This window comes from Mus caroli, unplaced genomic scaffold, assembly GCF_978045245.1.
Source record: "Mus caroli unplaced genomic scaffold, Mus_caroli_1 scaffold_18, whole genome shotgun sequence".
Classification (NCBI taxonomy): Eukaryota; Metazoa; Chordata; class Mammalia; order Rodentia; family Muridae; genus Mus; species Mus caroli.
In genome coordinates, this window is record NW_028227273.1 from 28845020 (window position 1) to 28869519 (window position 24500).

General features: G+C 41.0%; 1 protein-coding gene and 1 non-coding gene across 2 annotated transcripts; one reads left to right on the forward strand and one right to left on the reverse strand.

The window, feature by feature from the left end:
• Positions 1 to 474: 474 nt before the first annotated feature.
• Positions 475 to 23235, forward strand: Ndufv2 (NADH:ubiquinone oxidoreductase core subunit V2). The gene is made up of 8 exons (XM_021185709.3): positions 475 to 679; positions 10673 to 10738; positions 13145 to 13207; positions 13290 to 13406; positions 15256 to 15424; positions 19521 to 19630; positions 21785 to 21861; positions 23083 to 23235. Exons 1-8 carry the CDS (start codon positions 629 to 631, stop codon positions 23174 to 23176), a joined length of 747 nt encoding a protein of 248 aa, XP_021041368.1. The 5' UTR covers positions 475 to 628; the 3' UTR covers positions 23177 to 23235.
• On the reverse strand, positions 16847 to 16953 carry LOC115029816 (U6 spliceosomal RNA). Its single transcript, XR_003835374.1, has one exon. It is a non-coding gene; the product is annotated as a U6 spliceosomal RNA (small nuclear RNA).
• Positions 23236 to 24500: the final 1265 nt, after the last annotated feature.

Consider the following 24500-nt stretch of genomic DNA (forward strand, 5'->3'; position numbering starts at 1 on the left):
TGTCTAGAGCATACACAAGCACAAAGAATATTTGTTCGTCTACCGCGCAGCATCAACAGTCATCATTTCTACCTCCCACTCACTGGCATCCCGAAGTCAATTCCAGCTTAGCCTATCATTTTACAGACTCTAACGCAAAGGCTTGGGAGCCAAGGCACTTGCTGTCCAGGTCCACTAGGTGGCATCCCTTTAAATACGATCGTATGTAAGAAAAGACTCAACCAAACGAATTTTGAAGGAAGTATGCAATACCAGAGGAGGTGTTTGACAGAACAAACACAAGATCCCCCAAGAAGGTGCGCCTCGTCCTCAAAAAAAAAAAAAAAAAACAAAAAACAAAAAACACAAGAGCCTCCAGAAGCTACGCCTCGTCCTCAGGGCGGGGACTCAGCTGGCCCAGCCGGACCAGCCTTTTAGGGACTGGCTTGTTTCGGGCCCGCCCACCGGTCCCAGCAGCCCTCGCGCGCCGCTGCGTCAGGAACTGCGTACTGTTCCGGACGCCCAGGCCTGGGCTCGTGAGCGCGCGCGCCTTGCGTCCTGGGCTCGGGGCCGCGCGCGCCGGGCCTCCGGGCTCGTTCGTTCCCAGTCAGCCTAGAGCGGCCGGGGTCGGAGCACCGCGTACCCCGCCATGTTCTCCTTGGCGCTGCGGGCCAGGGCGACCGGCCTCGCTGCTCAGTGGGTAAGAGGCTCGGGGTAAACCCCGGGCACTGTCGCCACAGTCTCCCGCTCTTCGTGCCTCCCTTAGCTTTTAGTCCTGGGAGACCCCAGGGCGCTGGACAGGTCAGCTGGCGGCGGCGGGGACGCAGCGGCCTTCGTCCTCAGTGCCTCCGGGATGCTCCGCAGCTGCGGTGGCGGCGGGTGGCGGGCCGCCCGCACCGGGCCGGGGAAAGTCACCCCTAACTTAGTCAAGGTCAGGAAGGCGGTTGTCATTTGTCCTGGCGCGGAAGCTATTGGGGGCCCCTGGCGGCCCGCTGCTTCCAGGATCCTAGCAGCGAAGCTTTGGGCTGCTTGACTGTCAGGCATAGCGGCTGCGCTGCATCCGATTTAAAAGCACGCTGGAGAAAACGCTGATAGGCTTGGTGAAGGCTTGCTGAGCTCCTTCAGGACTAGATAAAGGTGACCAGCGTTTCATTTACTGAAGTTGTTCTTTCATTTTAGGAAATGCTCGGCAGAGAATCGTAGGAATTAACCGTGAGAGAATAGTAGTAGCACGAGTAACCGCACTGACCAAAGAGTCGTAGTTTTATGGCCATTTGAGTGTCAGGTGCATCTCAGATAGGCCAAGGAACTGAACTGAGTGGAAACACTGAAGCGAAGCTAAAAATGCAGATTCCAGGGCCTGCGAGGTAGCTCAGGGTGCAAAGGCGCTGGCCTCCAGGGGTGAGGACTAGTTGTGGTCTGACCTTCACGAGCTGAACTTGTGTCCGGAGAGTGCATGGGCACACAGATAATAATGGCTATTGAACTTAACTACATGGCAACTACAGGAAAGAAAGAAGCCTTATTTGTTTGGTTGGATTTTATTTTCCTAACAGTAAAACAAACACTAAGTTCTCAACAAAAGACTATATATATATACATACATATATGTGTGTGTGTGTGAACAAACCATTTGGGGCTTTAGACTTAGGCATCCCAGGTGACCTTTTGTAGTTATGTGACATGACCCAGAGAATTAGTCTTGGTTTCTTCAGCTGTGAAATGGGAATGTTGAGTCTGTCCCTAGTTTTTTGAAGCCTTAACGTACTTCTTAGGTCCAGGTAACAGTGTGGATTGGATTATAGTACTTTTTTTTTTTTTTTTTTTCCCCTTTTGAAATTAGATCTCACCATGCAGCCCTGGCTGGCCTGGAGCCTGCTAAGTGTGGCATGTTGGCCTTGAATGTTTAAATGTTTGTTGGTCTTTTTGCCTTGACTCTTGAGTGCTGAGATTACAGGTGTGAGCTTCCATGCCCTGCTGGAGTAGAGTAATGATGGGTGATGTTTGATGGCCCCTTGCTGTGTATTTAATAGGTGAATTTATATCTTATTTTAGAGGGTGGTGCAGTGTTTTCATCACTACAAATTAGAAACAGAATTCCCAATTTTTGTGGGGTTATTTCATGTAAGAACACTAATAAGGTTCATATGTGTATGGTTGGTCACATCTGATGTCCTAGCATTTAGGAGTTAGAGCCAGGAAACTCAGAATGTTTGCTATCATTAGCTATATAGTGAGTTTGAGGTTAGCCTGGCCTATATAAATTCCTGTCTGTAAAATATCCCCAACTCAAATCCCAGCCCCCTACAACAAACAAAGAGGTGCCCCTGGTAGTGTGGACTAGTAAAGAGTCAGTGGAAGGTTTTATGTACAGTAGGGGTTCTGCTCTGAGTAGATGACTGGTGTGGGAGTGGAGGTGGACTAGGTCTGGTTGGAGTCAGAAGCTGGAAGGCTACATAGGTAAGAGAGGCTCTGAGAATCATTCAGTTGAGGAGGAGACTAAGAAGTAGGGGCCAAAAAGCTCCCATAGACATCTTCTGTTTCTTTTGTTTTTGAGGCAAGGGGCAACAAGAGGTATAGTTGAAAAGCAGGGTTTTGTTTTGTGGGTGGTGTTTTGAGACAGAGTTTATGTAGTTTATGTAGCCTTGACTGGCCTTCCAGGAAGACTAGCCTGGCCTTAAACTCAGGGATCCACCTGCACTCCCAGGCCTCTGCTTTCAGTTTTGAAATGTTTTTCCCCTATGATAGTGGGTTTTGTGCTGTCACCCCAACATGCTCTCCACAATGAATAATTTTGAATTGTATCCTGGACTTTGTAGATGCATAATAAATTACACTAATAACACTACATAACAATAATAATAACATAATTAACACTACACTCTAACTTATTTCTTTAAAGAATGTTCATCCCCATTGTCATGAGTGGTAGACCAATATTGGTTCTAATTTAGCAAGGCTGCTTAGAATCTGTCATTACACAGGGGTCAGCCAGAGATCTGAGTAGTTTCTGTACCCATTTCGGTACTTCCTTTCCTGGGATTCCCACTTGCCCATGCCAGAGATTATCCACTTCCTTGGCTAAGTCAAGCCATTTAAGACTGCGTTTTAATTTTTTTTTTTTTTTTTTGTTTACTTATTTTGGTTTCTTTGTTTGTATAACAGGGTCTTAACTGTATAGCTCAAGCTGGCTTTAAACTCTGGCAGTCCTCTTAGCATACCTCCTAAATGGTGGTGTTACAGGTGTGAGCCATTGTACCTAGCTTACATGAAAGACTTTTGGTGTGTTTGTTTGAGACAGGGTTTCTCTGTGCAGTCACAGTTGGCCTGTTACACTGGAGAAACTCAAAACCTAACTTTGTAACATCCCAGCAGACCCCAAAGAAATCTCACCTTTAGAACAGGCATGTTAGCACATGCCTTTAATCCCAAAGGCAGGAGGATCTCGGTGAGTTTGAGGCCAGCCTAGTCTATATAGCAGGCTCTAGGACACCAACAGCCTTTCTCAAAACAAGAACAACAACAAAACAAAACAAATAAAACACAACAACCCACCCACCCCCCAAAAAACCAAGAAATTTTATCTTAGTGTGTGTGATCTTAAAATCCTAAATCTCAAAACATTTTACAGATTTTTCTTAACTTATGCTGGGTTTATATACACTCCTACTTTGAAAGTCAAAGATTTAATAATAAATGAAACAGTATAGCTTCCCAACATTATATTCTATAAAGTAGTTTCACCCTTTTTTGTTTTTTTAAGATTTATTTATTTTATGTATGAGTACACTGTAGCTGTATAGATGGTTGTGAGCCATTATGTGGTTGCTGGGATTTGAACTCAGGACCTTTGGAAGAGCACTCAGTGCTCTTACCCACTGAGCCATCTCACCAACCTATTCTTTTATTCTTTTTTCTGAGTGTGTGTGTGTGTGTACATACATATGTACAGTGTGTGAGTGTGTGTGTGTTTGTAAGTATTCCTTTTTAGCTGCCCAGGAAAATCGTTGTATATGATGAACAACTAAGTTGAACAAGTGCTATAATTATGGAAGCATGGCTGGTTCCTTTCTCTAGTGCTGTCCAGGCGAAGAGGAGGGAGTTACGTGGTCACGATGGGTGAGTGGGAGGCATAAAGTGCTGTTAAGTTGAAGAAGCTGCATGCACAAGGAGTGAGATGCATGGCAGGTTGGAAGGAAATAAGAGGGTGGAAGCTGGGACTGAAAGGGGCAAAAGGCCTTTTCTATGACGTAAGAGGATTTAGATTTTGTCCAGTAAGACGTGAACAGTTTCGGCAGATTTGTAGCATGCTCAGATTGAGTCCAGAGCTACCACCTTCAGTCCTCTGCTCATTAGAATTTTTGTGAGCATCTCTAGAGATGTGGAAAAGCATAAGACTGTCATGGAACCACATTATTAGTAGTAACCTGGGGCAGAGGAAGAACTGGGAAAGAAGCAGGGCTGGGGAATGCAATAGCAAGAATAACAAAAATTACTCAGTAGAATCTCTAAGACCTAGTGATTAAGTCAGGAAAAGTGTATTGAGATAGCTTCTTAAGTCGTGCATGGCATTAAGATACTGTCTATAGAAGACTGTTAACTGCATGTGATGGTCTATACTTACAATCTTGGCACTTGGGAGACTGACATAGGAGCATAGAAAGTTTAGGCTAGCCTGGGCTATCTAATGAGACTGTTATTTCAAAACAACAAAAGTAAGCCTGGCAGTAGTGGCTCATGCCTTTAATCCCAACTTGAGAAGCAGGCAGATGCTTATATGCATGAGAGACATCCCACTGGAAGGGTTATATTAGGCTGATTCTCCAAACTGGCACTAGTGTACGAGAGTGTAGTGGCTTGTGTAAAGTGGTGGCTTGGTTTGCTGTGCTCTACTTTGTGTGAGTCTTGAATGAAAGGGTTGTTTGTGTCCTGTTGTGTTGGATAAGCTCGTAGGTGGCAGTACATTATTAGCATGAATAACTCAAGAACATAACGTCCCTTATGGGAACACCAGTGCATCTCCCACCCCTTCCACTTCCTTTAAGTAAAAGGGAATTTATATATTAATTTCAGTAGAGAGGAAGTAGATATTTTTCAAATATCTAAAAAGATAATTGTATCAGAAGAAGTCACAGCCTAATTATAATATAAAAAACTGTATACTAACAGATGCAAGAAACTCAATAATCTGCTCTGTCTTGAGAATGACTTTGTTAAAGTTTTTATAAACAAAAGACAATTTATCTGTCATGCTTTAAAATTATCTTTAAATCTGTCTTTCAGTTATTGTTTTATCTTGTGTCTGCTAAGTGAACAACAGTGCTTTAACATATTAGGAAGTTCTTTTAGAGTAATTTCATTATCTTAAAACAGCCCATTAAAAAGACACCCATGCTGGGTGCGGTGGCGCACACCTTTAATCCCAGCACTCGGGAGGCAGAGGCAGGTGAATTTCTGAGTTTGAGGCCAGCCTGGTCTACAAAGTGAGTTCCAGGACAGCCAGGGCCATACAGAGAAACCCTGTTTTTCTTGAAAAACAAAACAAACAAAAAAGACACCCATTTTTAAAACAAACAAGAGCTCATGCCTTTTATCCCAGTACCCAGGATATACAATCAGGAGGATCTCTGTGAGTTCGAGGTCAGCCTGGTCTACACAAAGAAACCCTGTCTCAAAAAACAAAACAAAACAAAACCCCAAACCAAAAAACCCAATAAGCTTTAAAAATATTAAGCGAGGGGCTGGAGAGGGAGCTCAGTGTTAGGAGCACTGGCTGCTCTTCCACAGGCTGGGGCTACATTCCCAGCACCCACAGGGCGGCTTAGAACTGTCTGATGCTTCAGTTCTATGAGATCCAACACTAGTCTTTTGTCTTCCAAAGGCACCAGTCTTGTCTTGAACTTAGTGCCCCTTTATACATGGCCAGGGGGGGGGCACTTATACACATAAAATTTAAATAATTCTAAATCTCCTTAAAGTAGTAGATTCAGAGATGATGGATCAGCAGTTAAGAACCCCTTACTGCTCTAAGGGCCAGAGTTTGCATCCCAGCACTCACTGGACAGCTCATAGCTCCCTGTAATCTGGCTCCAAAGGATCTTATTTTCCACTTCTGATATTCACAGACACCTGTACATATGTGCACTTGCATGCACACACATACACACCAAGCTTTTAAATAAAGATATTAAGTACAAGGTTGCATATTAGGAAGTAGTGAAGTATTAATGTAAACTTTTTACCTTGGAAAAAATAAAACCCAGAAAGTCCTAAGTTTATACTGCTTAGCTTTTTCTCCCATGGTTGTGAGCTACCATGTGGTTGCTGAGAATTGAACTCAGGACCTCTCTGGAAGAGTAGCCAGCAGCACTCTTTAACCTCTGAGCCATCTCTCCAGCCCCCTCCCCACTCTTCTTAATCATCTGTCATCAGTGATTTGCAATTAAAACATTAGTTTTTTGGATGCAAATGTGTGTAAACTCATGTGAATATGCAGAATTACTGGTCAGCAAGATTATGCCTCAAAATATTTTTCCAGGGATTGGTAGAGTGGTTCAGTGGTTGGAGTGCTTGCTACCAAAACTGCCATCTTGAGTTCTGTCCCTGGGGCCAATTTCTGTGAGTTGTTCACAGGGGAAAAAAAAGCAAGGGGATTTAATGAACAACTCTTTTTTTTAAAATACAAAATGTTTATTGGAATAGTTCCTACTTACCCTGAATCATGTGCTTTGAGTGCCACTGCCTCCTTCTTGTTAGCCTTGCCTTTCCGCCTGTAGGCTGACAGGACAGTGGAGCAGCCAACACACAAGCCTACCATTTGTGCATGGGTAAAGACTGGTCATTTTACAGCATCCTGGGCATTTCATATCCAGGAAGTAGGTAGGACTGGGGCTCTGCACCAGGCACTTTTTCCTGTGCTTCCTCTTCTCATCTGGAAAGGGATGGAGGAGCTCCTTTGCCAGAGGCATGTTCTTGTAGGGAGGGCTTAACCACCAGACAGCTAACGGACAGCTTTTGCAAAATTAGCTCTGTGTTTATTTTAAAGATTTATTTTAATTTTATGGCTTTTAGTATTTTGCTTACATGTGTGTATATGCACTGCATGTGTGTATGGTGCCCACAGAGGCCTAAGAGGGCACTGGATCCCCTGGAACTGGAGGTATAGACAATTATAATTCACCATGTGGGTGTTGAGAACCAAACCTGAGTCCTCTGCAAAAGCATCTCTCCAGCTCCTCTTTATTAATTTTAAATGAAAATATGTGCATGTAACATCCTGAATAAACAAAAAGGGATTCAAATATTGACCAGAAAAAGTTCGATGCATTTCATTTGTGAATGTTTTATTTTGTCAATCTTTTTTCAGTTTGTGTATCAGTGTTAAGTAGGAATTGGAAAATAGAAAAAAATAAATGAGCCTTTACAATATTTTGTTGTTATTGTTGTTGTTTTGTTTTCCGAGACAGGGTTTCTCTGTGTAGCCCTGGCTGTCCTGGAACTCACTTTGTAGACCAGGCTGGCCTTGAACTCAGAAATCTGCCTGCCTCTGCCTCCCGAGTGCTGGGATTAAAGACATGCGCCACCACGCCTGGAACAGAATTTGTAAGAAGAGTTGTTCCAGTGGGAGAGGTGCGCGTGCACACACACACACACACACACACACACACACACACGCCCTCACCCTCTCCTCCCCTTGCCGCAGGGTCTTCATTTGTAGGCATAGATTCACAGCGCCCCCCCCCTCTCAAGCGCGTGCACACACACACACACACCCTCACCCTCCCCTCCCCTTGCGGCAGGTCTTCATTTGTAGGCGTAGATTCACAGCGCCCCTCTCAAGCGCGTGTGCACACACACACACACACACACACACACACACACACACACACGCCCTCACCCTCTCCTCCCCTTGCGGCAGGTCTTCATTTGTAGGCGTAGATTCACAGCGCCCCTCTCAAGCGCGTGCACACACACACACACACACACACACACACACACACACACGCCCTCACCCTCCCCTCCCCTTGCGGCAGGTCTTCATTTGTAGGCATAGACTCACAGCGCCCTCTCAAGCTTCCTAGTTCAATGCTCTTTAAAAGTAACTCTCCAGCCGGGCGTGGGGGCGCACGCACGCCTTTGATCCCAGCACTCGGGAGGCAGAGGCAGGCGGATTTCTGAGTTCAAGGCCAGCCTGGTCTACAAAGTGAGTTCCAGGACAGCCAGGGCTACACAGAGAAACCCTGTATTGAAAACAACAACAACAACAACAAAAAATTAAAAAAATAACTTTCCGAAAGCATTACTGTGTTAAATAAATTTACATCAGGCATGGTGGCTCATACCTTTAATCCCAGCACTCGGGAGGCAGAGGCAGGTGGATTTACAAATTAAGTTCCAGGACAGCCAAGGCTCTGTTGCATAGAGAAACCATGTCTTCAACCATCCCCCAACAACCCCCAATAGATATAAATTCTTTGAAGTTTTCCATAAATCATACTAGTTTGCTTCCCTATAAGGCTTGTATGAGTGTTTGCCTAATGCACTAGCAAGCCCATTTCTCCCATGCCCTCAATAAAATGGAATGCTATCTTAAAACAAAAATCCCAAACCAAAACTTTCCCTAATTTAAGCTGGCAGTATTACTTTAAATTTCATGCTTTTAATTGCTAATAAGTTTTTAAATGTTCATGATCGTTACTAATTTTCCTCATTAACTTTATGCACTTAAGGTCTTTTCTGGGTGTTACCCCTTTATCACTAGAAGTAAGACATAGTAGTCTTCAGCATAGACGGTAGACGATGCCGCAGAGAAAGAATGTAAGGGACAGAGCAGAGGAGTCAGAGCTGAGTCTGGAAGGAAGGTGGTGACTCTCAAGCTGTGGTTGATCGTCAAGAAATGAGTATGTAAGGCTCAGAAGGTGAAAAGAGGGATCACTTCCCCTGACCTAAAATTAACCATTATTATGAAATTGTTTTCTCAGTGTTTACTTAAGTAATTCTATGTTATTCAGAAGTTTTCTATATTTTCTTGTGTTCTCAACCAAAATGACCGCAGTGTGTGTTTTCTAAAGTTTAGTGTCATGTTTCACAGCCTTGAATGTGTTGAATTGTTTTTAAAAGTTACATATTCGGGGCCTAGCAAACACAGGAGTGGATGTTCACAGTCAGCTATTGGATGTATCACAGGGCTCCCAATGGAGAAGCTAGAGAAAGTACCCAAGGAGCTAAAGGGATCTGCAACCCTATTGTTGGAACAACATGATGTACTAACCAGAACCCCGGAGCTCTTGTCTCTAGCTGCATATGTATCGAAAGATGGCCTAGTCGGCCATCAATGGAAAGAGAGGCCCATTGGACTTGCAAACTTTATATGCCCCAATATAGGGGAATGCCAGGGCCAAAAGAATGGGAATGGGTGGGTAGGGAAGTGGGGGGCGCTATGGGGGACTTTTGGGATAGCATTGGAAATGTAATTGAGGAAAATATGTAATAAAAATATTAAAAATCAAAAAAAAGTTACATATTTAAAACAAAAGAAGCATAAAGTCATGCTTGTGTATCTACTAGCTGCCTAAGGGCTGCCGGTGGGGGCAGTAAGGGAGAACACAGTTGAGGCAAAGCCCCTCCAGGTCCCTTTCTCTGGTTGTGTACATAAAACTGATAGTTTTGACTACTGTATGCTATTCCTATGTCTGTCACTAGGTTTTCTAGTTAAGGCCACATGAAGAACTGTGGTCTGTGGTAAAGTTAAGCATGTTGTTGGGTCATGTCACTTGCACTTAGTCTCCCTGGTAGCCAGTCCCACGCTTGGATTAACTCAGTGTCCCACCATTTGTGGTTCACAGAATTAAGAACTGGTAGGATTTAGAATACTACTTCATTGTTTAGAGTGGGAGCTCGGCAGTCCAGGAGAGAGGAACAGGAGAACAAAATGACTCCGTCCAGAGCAGTTGCAGCTGCTGAGTCTGCAGGGCACTCCGAGCAGTACAGTGTGTGGCTGGAGCTGCTCAAGTATTTAATAAAGAACTGAAAAGGCTGGCTGGTCTGGTAACGCGTCCTATAATCAGTCCAGCACCAGGAAGGCAGAGGCAAAAAGAAAAAATTAAAAGTCCAGCGTGGGCTACATATCGAGACTCTTTCAAAAAAATTTAGAAGAGTATAATGTGACTATTTGTGCATAGCTGTGACACAAGTGTAGAATAAAAACCTTATCATATTAGGGCCAGGTGTGGTGGAGTAAACCTTTAATCTTGGGAGGTAGAGGCAGGTGGCTTAGTAGAAAATCAGCTTGGTCTACAGGACAATCCAGTAAAGCAGGGCTACACAGTGATACCCTGTCTCAAGCCACAAAACTTTACCATATTAAAAAGCTGGCATCAACTCAGACAAAAGTAAAGACAGCCACTTAATTCTCTGATGGTTCATGCCAGCGAAAGTGCTCATGACACCTGGGCACCTGTGCTCACCTCTGGCTTGGGTTTGGATCAGTTCCTCCACTGACTCCCACAAGTGAGTTAATAATGTGCCTTTATGCATCTATTTCCTGATACTTCTGAGAGAGAAGGGCATAGGATATAGGCCAGCTCCTAAGATCATACTTGATTCCCTTGTTTTAAATTATGACTCTGAAAATATTTCTTCAAGAAATTTTTCTTAAATTTTGTGACTGTTTTTTTAAAAATTTAAACTTTAGGGAAGACATGCAAGGAATTTGCATAAGACAGCAGTGCGCAATGGTGCTGGAGGAGCCTTATTTGTGGTAAGTAACTGGGATTCCTCACAGTGGAAAGACTTGGGGATTTGAGTGAATCCACTGTAATATCATAAACTGTGGGATGTTACCGTAACTCTGTGGCAGAATACTGGCCTAGAGTATGCAGGATCTGGGTGGGTTCTGGGTTCAATCCCTAGTACAAAGAAGCAACTTTAAATACTTGTTTTAGTTTTATGTGTGGGTGTAACTGAGAACATGTATGTACACTATGTATATGCGGGAGCCAGAGAAGGTCGGGTGCTGTTAGATCCTTATGAACTGCAGTTGTAGTCAGCTGTGCGCTGCATGTGGGTGTTGGGAACCAAGCCCGATTGCTTTGCAAGAGCAGTGAGTGCTCTTAACCTCTGAGCCACTTCTCCTGCCTCCCACCCCCCAAAACAAAACCTTAATGCCCGTGTCTTTGACATATATTGATCACCATGGGGATTTAAATATAGCTTGCTAAATTTGTTATAATTCAATGATGTTTGGTCTCAGTTGAACCTCTCAAATATAAACTAAACCTAGGAATTTAGGAGACTCTAGGATTATGAATGTTGGTTACTGTGAGCAGGGCATGATGGAGCATGCCTTTAGTCCCAGCACTTGGGAGGCAAATCTCTGAGCGGTTAAGGCCAGCCTGGTCTGCATAGTGAGTTTTAGGACAGTCAGGGCTCTGTTACACAGAGAAACACTGCCTAGGGGGCTGGTGGGGGGGTGGATTTAGGTTATTGTTTGGTAAAATTGCTATGAGAGCTAATCTGATGGTCAGATTATATGACTGTAATTTGAGAAATCCTTAAAGGGCATTTGTTTGAAACTCAAAAGAGTTTATAGTAATACACTTAGTGCATTACTACATAATAAATATATTATTTTACAAAGCAGTTGGTCTCCATAATTTTGGCTTCACAGTTTTAACACTAGGTGGTATTTAAAATTAGCTTTGGATGCTGCATCTGTTTTTAGTAATTAATTTAGTATTTGATGACAATGGTAGTAAACTTGTATGATGATTTACAGTATATACTTCAAATTATTGTCAAAGCTTCCATTTTCTTCCTGCTTTTGCTTGATACCTTTTTAAAAAGCAAAACTCTGAGAATATCAAGATGTTCTGTTAATATTAAGCTTACTCTGCTCTTTAGAAAGTAATTACGTACTTATTTATGTCTTATTTATGTTGATTATTGCTGGCTGGCCTAGAACTTTCGATATAAACCAGGGTGACCTTGAACTCACAGAGATCTGCTTTCCCAGTGCTGGGATTAAACACACTTTTAATGTTTGGCTTACTCCACTGGGTTTTTGTTTATTTGTTTTTCTTGGTGGTGGTGATTTTTTTTTTTTTTTTTTTTGAATATAGCTGTGGTTTTAGTTTTTTGCTTCTGATGTTTATTTTTATATAGGGTTTCACATTGTAACCCAGGATGTCTTTGAATTCTTGGCAATCCTCCTGCCTGGGATTCTTGACAAACTAAACCTTCTAAATGTTAGCTTGGCGGTTTCTCTGTGAACACTTGTTTGGGGGAAAGATGTCCTTTTATACCTCTTGAAAGAGTACAAATATGTTGTCCCAGACATCTTGGACAATCAAATTCCTTTGCTTTTGGGTACTGTGCTTGTTAGGAATTCACATTTAGAATTTTTATTTAAAATTGTTGTTGGTATGTATGTCTACCTGGATATGTGCATGTGGTACAGGTACCCTTAGAGGCTGGAAGGGACCACTGGCTACCCTGGAACTGGAGTTACTGGGAGTTATGTGTCCTGATGTGGATGCTGGGAACTGAACTCTGGTTCTCTGCATTAGCAGCAAGCATGGCCCAGCCCACGCCCCCAAACCCAAGATAGGGTTACTTGGTATAATAGAACCCTGGCTGTCCCAGAACTTTCTCTGTAGATCAGGTTATCCTCAGACTCAGAGATCCACATGCCTTTGACTCTAAAATGCTGGGATTAAAGGCATGCATCACCATGTCCAGCAACAGCAAGCATTTTTAAAAAACCTCTAAGCCATCGCTCCAGCCCATATTTAAATTTTGTTTCTTAATTACATACTGCTGTCAATTTGTATTTGATATTTGAATTAGAATATCCCATTCCTAATGAAGCTGGGTAAATATTTTTTGTTTTGAAACCAAAATGTACGCCTTAATATTTTAAGTGTTTGTTTTGAAACTATTCTAAAAAGTTTAGTTCTGCTAACTTTACTTTGGTAAACAGTCAACAAATAAGTATTTTTAGTCATTAATGCTACAAAGATAGACTGATGGGATTAAAGTAGAGATTAAATGAGTAGCAACCGTAAAATGTAATGTATGGGGTAGTATTTCAGTTTTAGAGAAAATGTTGATAATTTTGGAAAAATTTTTTCTCTTTTTAATTTTTTTTTTTTTTTTTTTTGCATAGCATAGAGATACTCCTGAGAATAACCCAGATACTCCATTTGATTTCACACCAGAAAACTATAAGGTATGTTTAATAAACAGCATGGTTGACTTATCAAGTATTCAGTGCTTCCATACATATAAAGCAGGCATTTTTCCTTCTACAGAGGATAGAGGCAATAGTAAAAAACTACCCAGAAGGGCATAAAGCAGCCGCTGTGCTTCCAGTCCTGGATCTCGCCCAAAGGCAGAATGGATGGCTACCTATCTCCGCTATGAACAAGGTATTGAATTCAATTTGTCTCAGGAAAGAGGAGAGATTGTATATGATATCTTTTTTTTTGGCTTTTTGAGACAGGGTTTCTCTGTATAGCCCTGGCTGTCCTGGAACTCACTCTGTAGACCAGGCTGGCCTCGAACTCAGAAATTCACTTGCCTCTGCCTCCCGAGTGCTAGGATCAATGGCGTGCGCCACCACGCCCTGCTTGTATGTGATATCTTAATATAGAGATCATCATGATAACCATTAGTATCAGAGTTTACTTATATATTCATATAATAGATAGATCGGTTGATTGATCTCCTCTTTAGTGTGTTTTTGTAATACAGCTTCCATTCTTGCAGGAAATAGGCACCAATATGAAAGAGGTGTTTTTCTCCCCCCCCCCCCACGCCTTTTGAGGGAAATGCTCACTAATGGAAATATCTCAAATATGTATAATTTAGTATCAAGATGTTTAGGAAATTAATGCAGTAGTGTTTCAACATTAAAATATTAAAATTACAGGGGAAAAATCCCTTATCAAATATAATCTCATAATATCTTTACAGCTTAGGTTCTAGTCTTGAACAAAAATTTGTATCTAATATGTGGCATGTTGTGGCATTTGGTTACATTCAGAACCACCACGTGACCCACTTCAGCCTCCTTATAAACCCTGTTAAGACTCATCGCTCTCCTGTCACGACAGAGTCTGCCCGACAGACACACCTAGCCCAGTCTGTTCTTGAGCTTGTGCCAGTTCTCCTGCCTTAGATGTGAAGATTGTTTCCAAATAGTTTCAGCAGTAATCTATATTTCAGATATACTTACATCCTGTTACTATGATAATTACATTCAATGACAGTACAGCTCACCATTTACAAAGTATGTATGAGAACAGTTCCTTGCTTTCTGCTTGCCCAGCTGGCATGGATACTCACTCCACTGTAGTATGCTCCGCTCATCATTCTCTAAACTAGATTTGGTTATAAATGAAGCCCACTGTTAAGGTGGATTATCACAAAACAGAAACAAAAGACAAACAATGGGAGAACAATGGACGATCTAAAAACTACAAATGCAAATTTTACGTTGTGTTGATTGCTCTATTTGCATATATACTTCCCTAATACTGATCCATGTTACAAAGCTTTATTTAATAATTAAATGCTTAGTTAAATCAGGTTAACACAGGTGGTTAATTTTTCTAGAAACCTTGATGAGAACTGGGTATGTAGCTAAGTGGAAGAGCATTTGCCCAACAACTCCAAAGCCCTGGGTTTAATCCTTAGGACTAAGAAAGAAAAAACAAAAAATAGTATGCTATATAGTGCTTGTGAAAAATGTTTCATTTGAAATTATACTTTCATTTTTAAACTATCTCTCTCTCTCTCTTTTGTTTTTTGTTTTTTGAGACAGGGTTTCTCTGTGTAGCCCTGGCTATTCTGGAACTCACTTTGTAGACCAGGCTGGCCTCGAAGTCAGAAATCCACCTGCCTCTGCCTCCCAAGTGCTGGGATTAAAGGAGTGGGCCACCACTGCCTGGCCGTTTTTAAACTCTTAAAAAATATTTTTAAGAGTTAAGCTTAGTGTGTGATGTGCGTGTGGAGGTCAGAGGACTTCTCTGGTTAGCAAGGTCTTTTACTTACGTGAACCATTTTGCCAGCCCATACTTTTTTTTTTTTTTTTTTTAAGGAAAATGTTTTTAGTAATGAAAATATTTAGGTCTCTTGTTGAATAGTAAGGGTATAGAGAAAAATAAAACAAGTAAGAGTGTAAGAGCATTTAGGATACTGTACTGTTTAGAGTTGGATACATTAGCCTCAGGTGATGGGAACACTGCAGTCATTCTTAATATTCTAATATTTCAGGTGGCAGAAGTTTTACAAGTACCTCCAATGAGAGTATATGAAGTAGCAACATTTTATACAATGTATAATCGAAAGCCAGTTGGGAAGTACCATATCCAGGTCTGCACTACTACACCTTGCATGCTGCGAGATTCTGACAGCATATTGGAGACCCTTCAGAGAAAGCTTGGTATGGAATACTTCATTTCTTTCATTAATCCCAACGATAGCCGGGGTGCCTTGGGACACAACCTTAATCCCCCAGCACTTGGGAGGTAGAGACAGGAGGATCTATAAAGTTCCAGGACAGCCAAGGCTATACAGAGAAAGAAAGAAACCCTGCCTTGAGACACCTTTTCCCACCCTCAACCCCAAACAAACAAAGCAAGCTTCATCTCCATACATTTCCCAACTTCCAAACAAAATTATCTTCTAGATCTGATATTTTCTACCTAAAATTTTCAACTTTAATTTTTTTTTTTTTTTTTTTGGTTTTTTGAGACAGGGTTTCTCTGTGTAGCCTGGCTGTCCTGGAACTCACTCTGTAAACCAGGCTGGCCTCGAACTCAGAAATTCACCTGCCTCTGCCTCCCAAGTGTTGGGATTAAAGGCGTGTGTCACCACGCCAGGCTCAACTTCAATTTTTCTCACTTGGTTTATACTTACTCAGTACTTAAAAAGATACTATTTGTTTGCTTTTATTTCTTTCTAGTTTGTGTTCATCTAATTCTCAGCCTCAAGTCTGAGCCTTTAATCTATGTTAATCATTAAGAATGTTAGCATATGTCACATAAAAATGACTACATATGGGCAAGAGAGATGGCTCAGGCAAAGAGCATGCATTGGCTTCCCAGAGGACCTGAGTTCCCTTCCTACCCAACATCTATTTAGCAGGAAGTTCACAACCACCGATAATTCCAGCACCAGGTGGAGCAGACAGTTCTTGAGGCACCTGCACTTATGTGCACAAATACACAATTAAAAATAATTTTTAGAGTGTCCATGTACTTTTTTTTTTAAATATATTTAGGTGAATTGTATTGGTCATCTGCAAAACGTGGTTTATTGCTCTTTCTTTTCTTTTTCTTTTTTAAATGTTAAACTTTTTTATTAGATATTTTCATTTACATTTCAAATGCTACCCCTATACCCTCCCCCTCCCCCTGCTCCCCAACCCACCCACTCCCGCTTCCTGGCCCTGGCGTTCCCCTGTACTGGGGCATATGATCTTCACAAGACCAAGGGGCCTCTCCTCCCATTTATGCCCCACTAGGCCATCCTCTGCTACATATGCAACTAGAGACACAAGCTCTGGGGGGTACTGGTTAGTTCATATTGTTGTTCCACCTATAGGGTTGCAGACCCCTTCAGCTCCTTGGGTACTTTCTCTAGCTCCTCCATTGGAGGCCCTGTGTTCCATCCAATAGCTGACAGTGAGCATCCACTTCTATGTTTGCCAGGCGCTGGCTGGCATAGCCTCACAAGAGAGAGCTATGTCAGGGTCCTGTCAGTTAAATCTTGCTGGCATATGCAATAGTGTCTGGGTTTGGTGGTTGTTTATGGGATGGATCCCCAGGTGGGGCAGTCTCTGGATGGTCCTTCCTTCTGTTTCAAATATATGGAACACTTCAAGAATTTGCGCGTCATCCTTGCACAGGGCCCATGCTAATCTTCTCTGTATCGTTCCAATTTTAGTATATGTGCTGCCGAAGCGAGCACGACCATGTACTTTTTTAGAGGAGCCATAGAATAAATAACAACATAGTAGGAATATTTCACAAGGTAAACAGATATAGCTACAGCATATTTATAAAATAAAATGAGTACTTTCAGTACTTTCCATACAAAATCGCCATTGTTTCTGCTGCTTCTCCTCCTTTTTTTTTTTTTTTTTTTTTTGAGACAAGATTTCTCTGTGTAGCCCTGACTGTCCTAGAACTTTCTCTGTAGATCAGACTTCAAACTCAGAGATCTGCCTTCCTTTCCCTTGGAGTACTGGGATTAAACCTATATACCCCTGCCTGCCTGCATTTATTTTTGACCATGAAGTTAAAACATCTTTTAATTTTCCTTCCTGTATTGAAGAAATACAGGCTTCATTCATACTAGAGGCAAGAACACGTACGTAATACTGACTTGCATTCTCAGCCCCAGTTTGTACTTACTTTGAGATAGGGTCTTACTGAGTTGACCAAGCTGTTCTTGCTTGCAGTCCTCTGACTCTCAAATCTTAGCTGGTCTTCGTCATCAGTTGGGAATTTAAAAAAAAAAAAGTCCTTGCATGTCACAAATTCATTTGAGCAATATCAAAGTATATAAGGCTGAAAGATCAGCTGGCTTCCTCTAAGGTATAGATTCTGGTAACTACTTGGTATATAGCTTACAGGCTTTATATCATTTATTATTTAGCATATAAATGTAATATATGTGCTCTTATGTGGTGTAACTTTGGTCTTCATGTGTAGCACAGAGTGTTCTCATTTTTTGCTGTTAAAGACGAGTACTCTGGTAATTTCATATATTCATACTTTTGCATGTTTTTCATGTTGTATATTAAAATCATTTATAAGAAATTGCTGAGTCATGCTTCCTGTATTTTGCCAGTCTCTTCCCTTAAGGATATGAGTATTCATTTTCCTTACCTCCTTAATAATATTTTGAATCTTTGCCAATTTAATGGTGTAACTGTGTTATTAGCAGTCCAATTGGTTACTTTTTTTTAAAAATTGGATATTTTGTTTACATTTCAAATGTTATCCCCTTTCAGTTTCCCCTCTGCAAACCCCCATCCCATCCCCCCTTACCCTGCTTCTATTAGGGAGCTCACCCACCCACTCCCACCTCATCACCCTAGCATTCCTCTATACTGGGGCATCAGCCTTCACAAGACCAAAGGACTCCCCTCCCGTTGATGCCAGATAAGGCCTCTTCAGCTCCTTCAGTCCTTCCCCTAACTCCTCCATTGGGGTCCCTGTGCTCAGTTGGTTGGCTGCCAGCATCCGCATCTGTATTGGTCAGGATCTGGCAGAGCCTCTCAGGAGACAGCTGTTATCAGGCTCCTGTCAGCATGGTTACTTCTTATTTTAATTTTTTTTTTGTTGTGTACTGTACCCTTGGTGGCCAGAAGGGGGTGTTAGATCCCCTGGGACTGGACTTAGAGATGTTTGTGACCCACAACTGTTTGGGTGCTGGGAACCAAACCCAATCCTTTACGAGGACACCCAGTGAATCACTGAGAAGCCTCCACCCACCCCACCCAAACTTTTTTTTTTTTTTTTGAAGCTTGAGAACTTTTTATTTTGGTTTTTCGAGACAGGGTTTCTCTGTATAGCCCTGGCTGTCCCGGAACATACTTTGTAGACCAGGCTGGCCTTGAACTCAGAAATCTGCCTGCCTCTGCCTTCCGAGTGCTGGGATTAAAGGCATGCGCCAACACGCCCGGCTTTGAGAACAATTTTATTAGTTTAAAAGAAAAGCCTCAATGCAGGCAAACTATAAATATCCACTGCTGCCTGTAGGAGTGAGACAGAGAAAAGGTAGAGCCATGTTGTTTGAGGTAGGCTGGAGGTCAGCCATGTGGCAGACAAGCAGCTAGGTGGTATGGGCAGCAAGTTCAGTCTTAGCACAGAGTGAATGAAAACTGTGAGCACTGGCCTCTGGGTTTTTATTGATTTTAAAGGAACAAGCTTACTCAAGAAATAGCTTGAAGCTAGGCAATGGCTTTTGCCTGTAATCCCAGACTTCTGGACCTTAAGCCAGGAGGGTTGTCATGAGTTAAGAGGCCAGGACTGAGCTTCAGTGTGAGACCCTATCTCCAAAACAAAACAACAAAACCTAAAAGACAAAAAAAAATCAAGATGAGTATTATGTTGTTATCATTATGTTTATTTTTTGAGACCAGATCTCTCAATATATAGTCCAGGCTACCGTTGAACTTGAATCCTGTTTCTGCTTTCCAAGTGTTGAGATTACACGTGTATACCATTATGCTTGGCTCTTTACTTTTTTTTTTTTTTTTTCTTTTGGTTTTTCTCTGTGAAGCCCTGGCTGCCCTAGAACTTGCTCTGTAGACCAGGCTGGCCTCGAACTCAGAAATCCACCTGCCTATGTCTCCCAAGCGCTGGGATCAAAGGTGTGCGCCACCACTGCCTGGAGGCTCTTTACATTTTTACAGAAATTTAATGCATGCCAGTACTCCTATATACCTCTATAACATATTGTTGATATTGTCATTTTTATTAAACAATATTACTTTTATGCTATAACTTACTTCTTTTAATTTTTAGGAATAAAGGTTGGAGAGACTACACCTGACAAACTTTTCACTCTTGTAGAAGTGGAATGTTTAGGGGCCTGTGTAAATGCACCGATGGTTCAAATAAATGACAACTACTATGTGAGTATCCATCCAACTTGATAGAAGCTAAAGTTCTGAAGGATCCTATTTAGGATATTTTATTTCATGTTCAGATATTGGTTCTTGAGATACTCATTTAGAAGAAAAAACTACTAGTAGTATAAGTATCTAGATGGTTTTAAAAGAATTATCTTTAAAAATTTCTCATTTTTCTACCGGATATAAATTTGAGTTTTAATTATGGCAAATTTAGTCATTCACATAAAGTAGAAACGAAATAGCAACACTTTAGAGCAATTAGATAATATTGTCATTATCATTATTTGCAGAAGAAATTATACATATAAACACCTCATCTTTTTCTCTCTAGATAGTATCATAAACTTAGTGTGTATTCTTTTTACAGTTTTAAAGTTTTTTTTAGTCTGTATCTATAGTAATATGTCATTGTTTGCTTTAAGTTTTTTATATAGATGAAATATATAACCTACCTCTACTGCTTTATCTGTATCTTGAAAGGTTTGTTTTATCTTTGACCTGTAAATTTTCTGGAGGTATTCTTAATATCCAAATATGTGGAGTTTAAGCATTTTAAATTACTTGCTGCCCCTATTATATCATGATTTTCTTTCTTTCTTTTTTTTTTTTGGTTTCTGTTTGTTTGTTTGTTTGTTTGTTTGTTTGTTTCCCAAGACAGAGTTTCTCTGTATAGCCCTGGCTGTCCTGGAACTCACTTTGTAGACCAGGCTGGTCTGGAACTTAGAAATCCGCCTGCTTCTGCCTCCCGAGTGCTGGGATTAAAGGAGTGGGCCCCCACGCCCAGCTCATATATCATGGTTTTCAATTATGATTTTCTTAGAAAATAGTTTATGGAGATTCTTTGAGGTCTTTGCTGAAGATAGTATTTTCAAGAACAGACTTTCTTCTCTCCTACTCCTAGAGATACTATTCACACCCCTAAAGGCTCATCTCTTTATACCTTTTACTTAACCCATTCTGCAGTGACATGGCTCCAGCCTAGAAATTTTCTTTGCAGGACAGTTTACTTTCTAGTTCATCTTTGTATTTAATGTATGGATTTTTTTGATATTAACTGTGGTTTGGTTAGTCTCTTATGAAGACTTCTTTTGTGCTGATCTGGAGTCCTGCTCCAGCCCTTCTTGGGTATTGAAAAGTTAGAGAGAAGTTTGTTTGGTGTTTCTTGTTGAAATTTCTTTTGAGGGTTGTTTTCCTTTGTTTTTGCCTCTGTTATGTACATCTCAAACAGGAATTAGTCAGGGCTTTATAAGAAGCATCAATTTTGATATAGTAGCCCACAGGCCTTGGTGTCTAAGAGATTTTCCCCCTTTTTTTCAATTAGTAGTTAGAGCTTGATTCAGGATAGTAGGCCTGTAGTTATCAGGCACAACAGTGGTTATCAGGGGACAGGTAATATCACTCTGTGGCCCACAGTGCCTTTCCAGGTTAGCATTTGTTTTATTCTTTGGTGTTTCCCTATTTTATATTTTCTTATTGCTGTGAAGAGAAACCATGACATGGCAACTCATAAAAAAGAAAACACAATTGGGGCCTCCTTATGTTATGGTTTCAGAGGTTTAGTTCATTATCATCATGAAAGGAAGCATGGCAGTGGCATGGTGCTGGAGAAGTAGTTGAAGCTACATCCTGATCTGTAGGTAGTAAGAGAGACACTAAGCTTGGCACTGTCAGTGACACACTTCCTTCAGCAAGCCTACGCCTCCTAATCCTTTCAACTAGTTCCACTCGAAGGTCAATGAGCATTCAAGTAGAGGAGTCTAGGGAGGGCCACTCTTACTCAAACTAAGTCTTCTTCAAAACAAGTTCAGATTGAGTTACCAATAAAGGAACTTGGATGACTCCTCTAAGGTACTAGTGAGGCCAGAATTAAAACACAGAAATACACTTAGTTTTTCCCTTTTCAGCTCAGTTCTTAATATATATTGCATTATATATTGGAATTATTCAGTTATAGATATCTTGGTAAGTAATAAATGAATTAATTGTAAGGACTTACAGATTTTTTTTTTTTTTTTTTTTTTTTTGTTTGTTTTTTCGAGACAGGGTTTCTCTGTATAGCCCTGGCTGTCCTGGAACTCACTTTGTAGACCACAGATTTTTTTTTTTTTTTTTTTTTTTAACAGCAATTCGTTAATGTCTTCAATTTTTCTCTAGGAGGATCTGACACCCAAGGATATTGAAGAGATTATTGATGAACTCAAAGCTGGAAAAGTTCCAAAACCAGGGCCAAGGTATACTTTCATTTATATATATATAAACTGATGGCATAACCTACACTGAACTCATCTTTCACAGCAGCTGGGTTTTAAGAGTTTTACTCATTCATAGGAGATAACTGGAAGTTTGCATATCTAAAGTTCTCATCTAAAGCAAGTTTTTTTTTTTTTTTTTGTAAAAATCCATAAAATAAGGCTGGGGAAATGGTTCAGTGTTCTGTCCATGCAGGCCTTAGGATTGGACCGGGAATCCTGTGAGCAAAGTAGCTGGGCAGCCTAACTAAACCAGCAAGTTCACAGTTCAGTGTGATGCAGAGCATAAGGTAGAGAGAGAGTGATAGAGACAGACATCTAACGCTGACTTTGTTCCCCCATGTGCACATACATACATCACACAAAACCACACGTGCAAACATGCCTACATACATCTCATACATAGATGGAAAAAATTTTGTAAGATAATTATCTGTGATCTACCAGAATATTTATACTGAAAGAGAATCTCCTTGAAATAGAAATTGCTTAAAAATTCATGTTACTATGAAGATTGATCTGAAATTAGCCTTCCTCTTATTCCCACCTAGAGATCCATTTTCCCTTTCAATCAATACAACATTACTTAAAACATGTTTTAAATTTTGATCGTGTATAATGTATATGTGGAGGTCAGAAGGCAGCTTTGTGGAGTTGCTTCTCTCCTTACGCCTGTACAGGTTTCAGGTTTTGAACTTGGGTTGCTGTCCTTATCAACAATCACTTTTTCCTACAGACCCATGTCATTGACCCCAGACAAGATGATCTTTAATTATTACCTTTCTTGCATTCTCCCTATCTTTTTGTCCTATTTAATATCACAGATCTTTAATTAGTTTTCCTTATGTGCCGTAGTTTGGTCTCCATGGGATTTCTAGTTGGCTTGTGAATTCACAGTGATACTTCAAACTAACTGTAGTACAGTCAGTCATATGTCACATAACCAGCAATAGACAACAGACACAATGATAGTCCCATAAAGTTACATTAAAGCTGAAAGTGCCTGTTAATATTATTTAGATACAAGGTCTTACGATAGCCCTGGCTAGTGTGGCACTCACTATAAAGACCAGGTTAGCAACCCAAAGAGCTCTGCCTGCCTTTGCCTCTGGAGTGCTGGCTGGGATTAAAGGTGGCCAGTTCTTTACAGTAAAATTTTACATATGTTAATCACTAATAATCATTACTTGCTTTTCTTTTCAGGAGTGGCCGCTTCTGTTGTGAGCCAGCTGGAGGCCTTACTTCTTTGACTGAACCACCCAAAGGACCTGGCTTTGGTGTGCAAGCAGGCCTTTAACTTTTATTCAACTGTAAAAAATGTCACTGGAGAAATAAAATATGAACTTCCCTACATAAGCTTTATACTATTTGCTGACTCCCACCTGTACATCTTGGTAGTAATCTAGTAACTTGCAGCTGTTAAATATTATGTCAAAACAACAGAACCACTATCTTGGTCTACCTGTGAAGACCTAGCATTATAACATAATCAAGTTAAGAATTACTTTAGTGTTGCCCATTCATAGTGCCATGTCATTTTTATCAGTAGTAGGTTATTGTGAAGTAAAAGTTTTGCAAAACTTAAAATACATTTTTCCTTTGTATCTTTAGACACAGCCAAATTGTTAAATTTTTTATAAGCTTTATGTCAATATTCCCTTTAAGCATTTTAACATTTAAGAGCAGATAGTTGTTACTGAAGTTTCTGACTGGTAAGACCCCCCCTACCAGTACTAAGGGTAAGAGAATTTTCTCTAAAGGTATTCCATTTATGTTTGCTATCTCATTCTGTAGCCCTGCTTATATGTTTACCAGGCTGGCCTTCAACTTTGGGTAGTTTTGCTTCTGCCTCCCAAGTTCTGGGATTATGGTAAAAGCATTATTTATAAAAAGAAAAGTTAAAATAATTTGATATTTCTTTAGCTATATTTATTTATTTCGATACAGGATCTCACTTTGTAGATCAGGCTGGACTAGAACTCAGAGATCTAGTGAAGATATTCAAAGCCACCACACTTGACCTTTAGCTATGTTTTTGTTTTTGTCGTTTGAGGCATGGTTTGGCCATCTTTGGCTATATTTTTAACACTGGAAGCACCTAAGAACTAACTGGTGGAGTTGGTGGGCTGGACAATGTGTTTGTATGAGTAAAACTGATACATTCAACTCAAGAAAGGAGGTAATAGTGCACTGCTTCTGAAAATGCAGAATAGAAATAGTCTTAATTCCTAGAACAATCAGACTGCTTCAGGATTTACCAGTCAGTGACCCTACCGGGGCCTCATTATAGTAGTAGGCACTCAGGAGGCAGAGGCAGGTGAACTCTTGAGAGTTTGAAATCAGCCGGTTCTATGTATGGAAGTCCACACCAGACAGAACTAATTAATGAGACTGCCTTTATTTTAAAGCTAGATTTGATTTATATTATGTGGATTAGTGTTTTGCCTGTGTTCGTGGTGTGCACCAAAGCCAGAAGAGAGCAGTGGACACCCAGGAACTGAAGTTACATACGGTTTTGAGTGGTCTTGTGGGTGTTGGGAACAACTGAATCCAGGTACTCAACCAGTGCTTTTAACCCCAGAGCCATCTCTCCAGCTCTGCCTATAAAAACACACTAACTG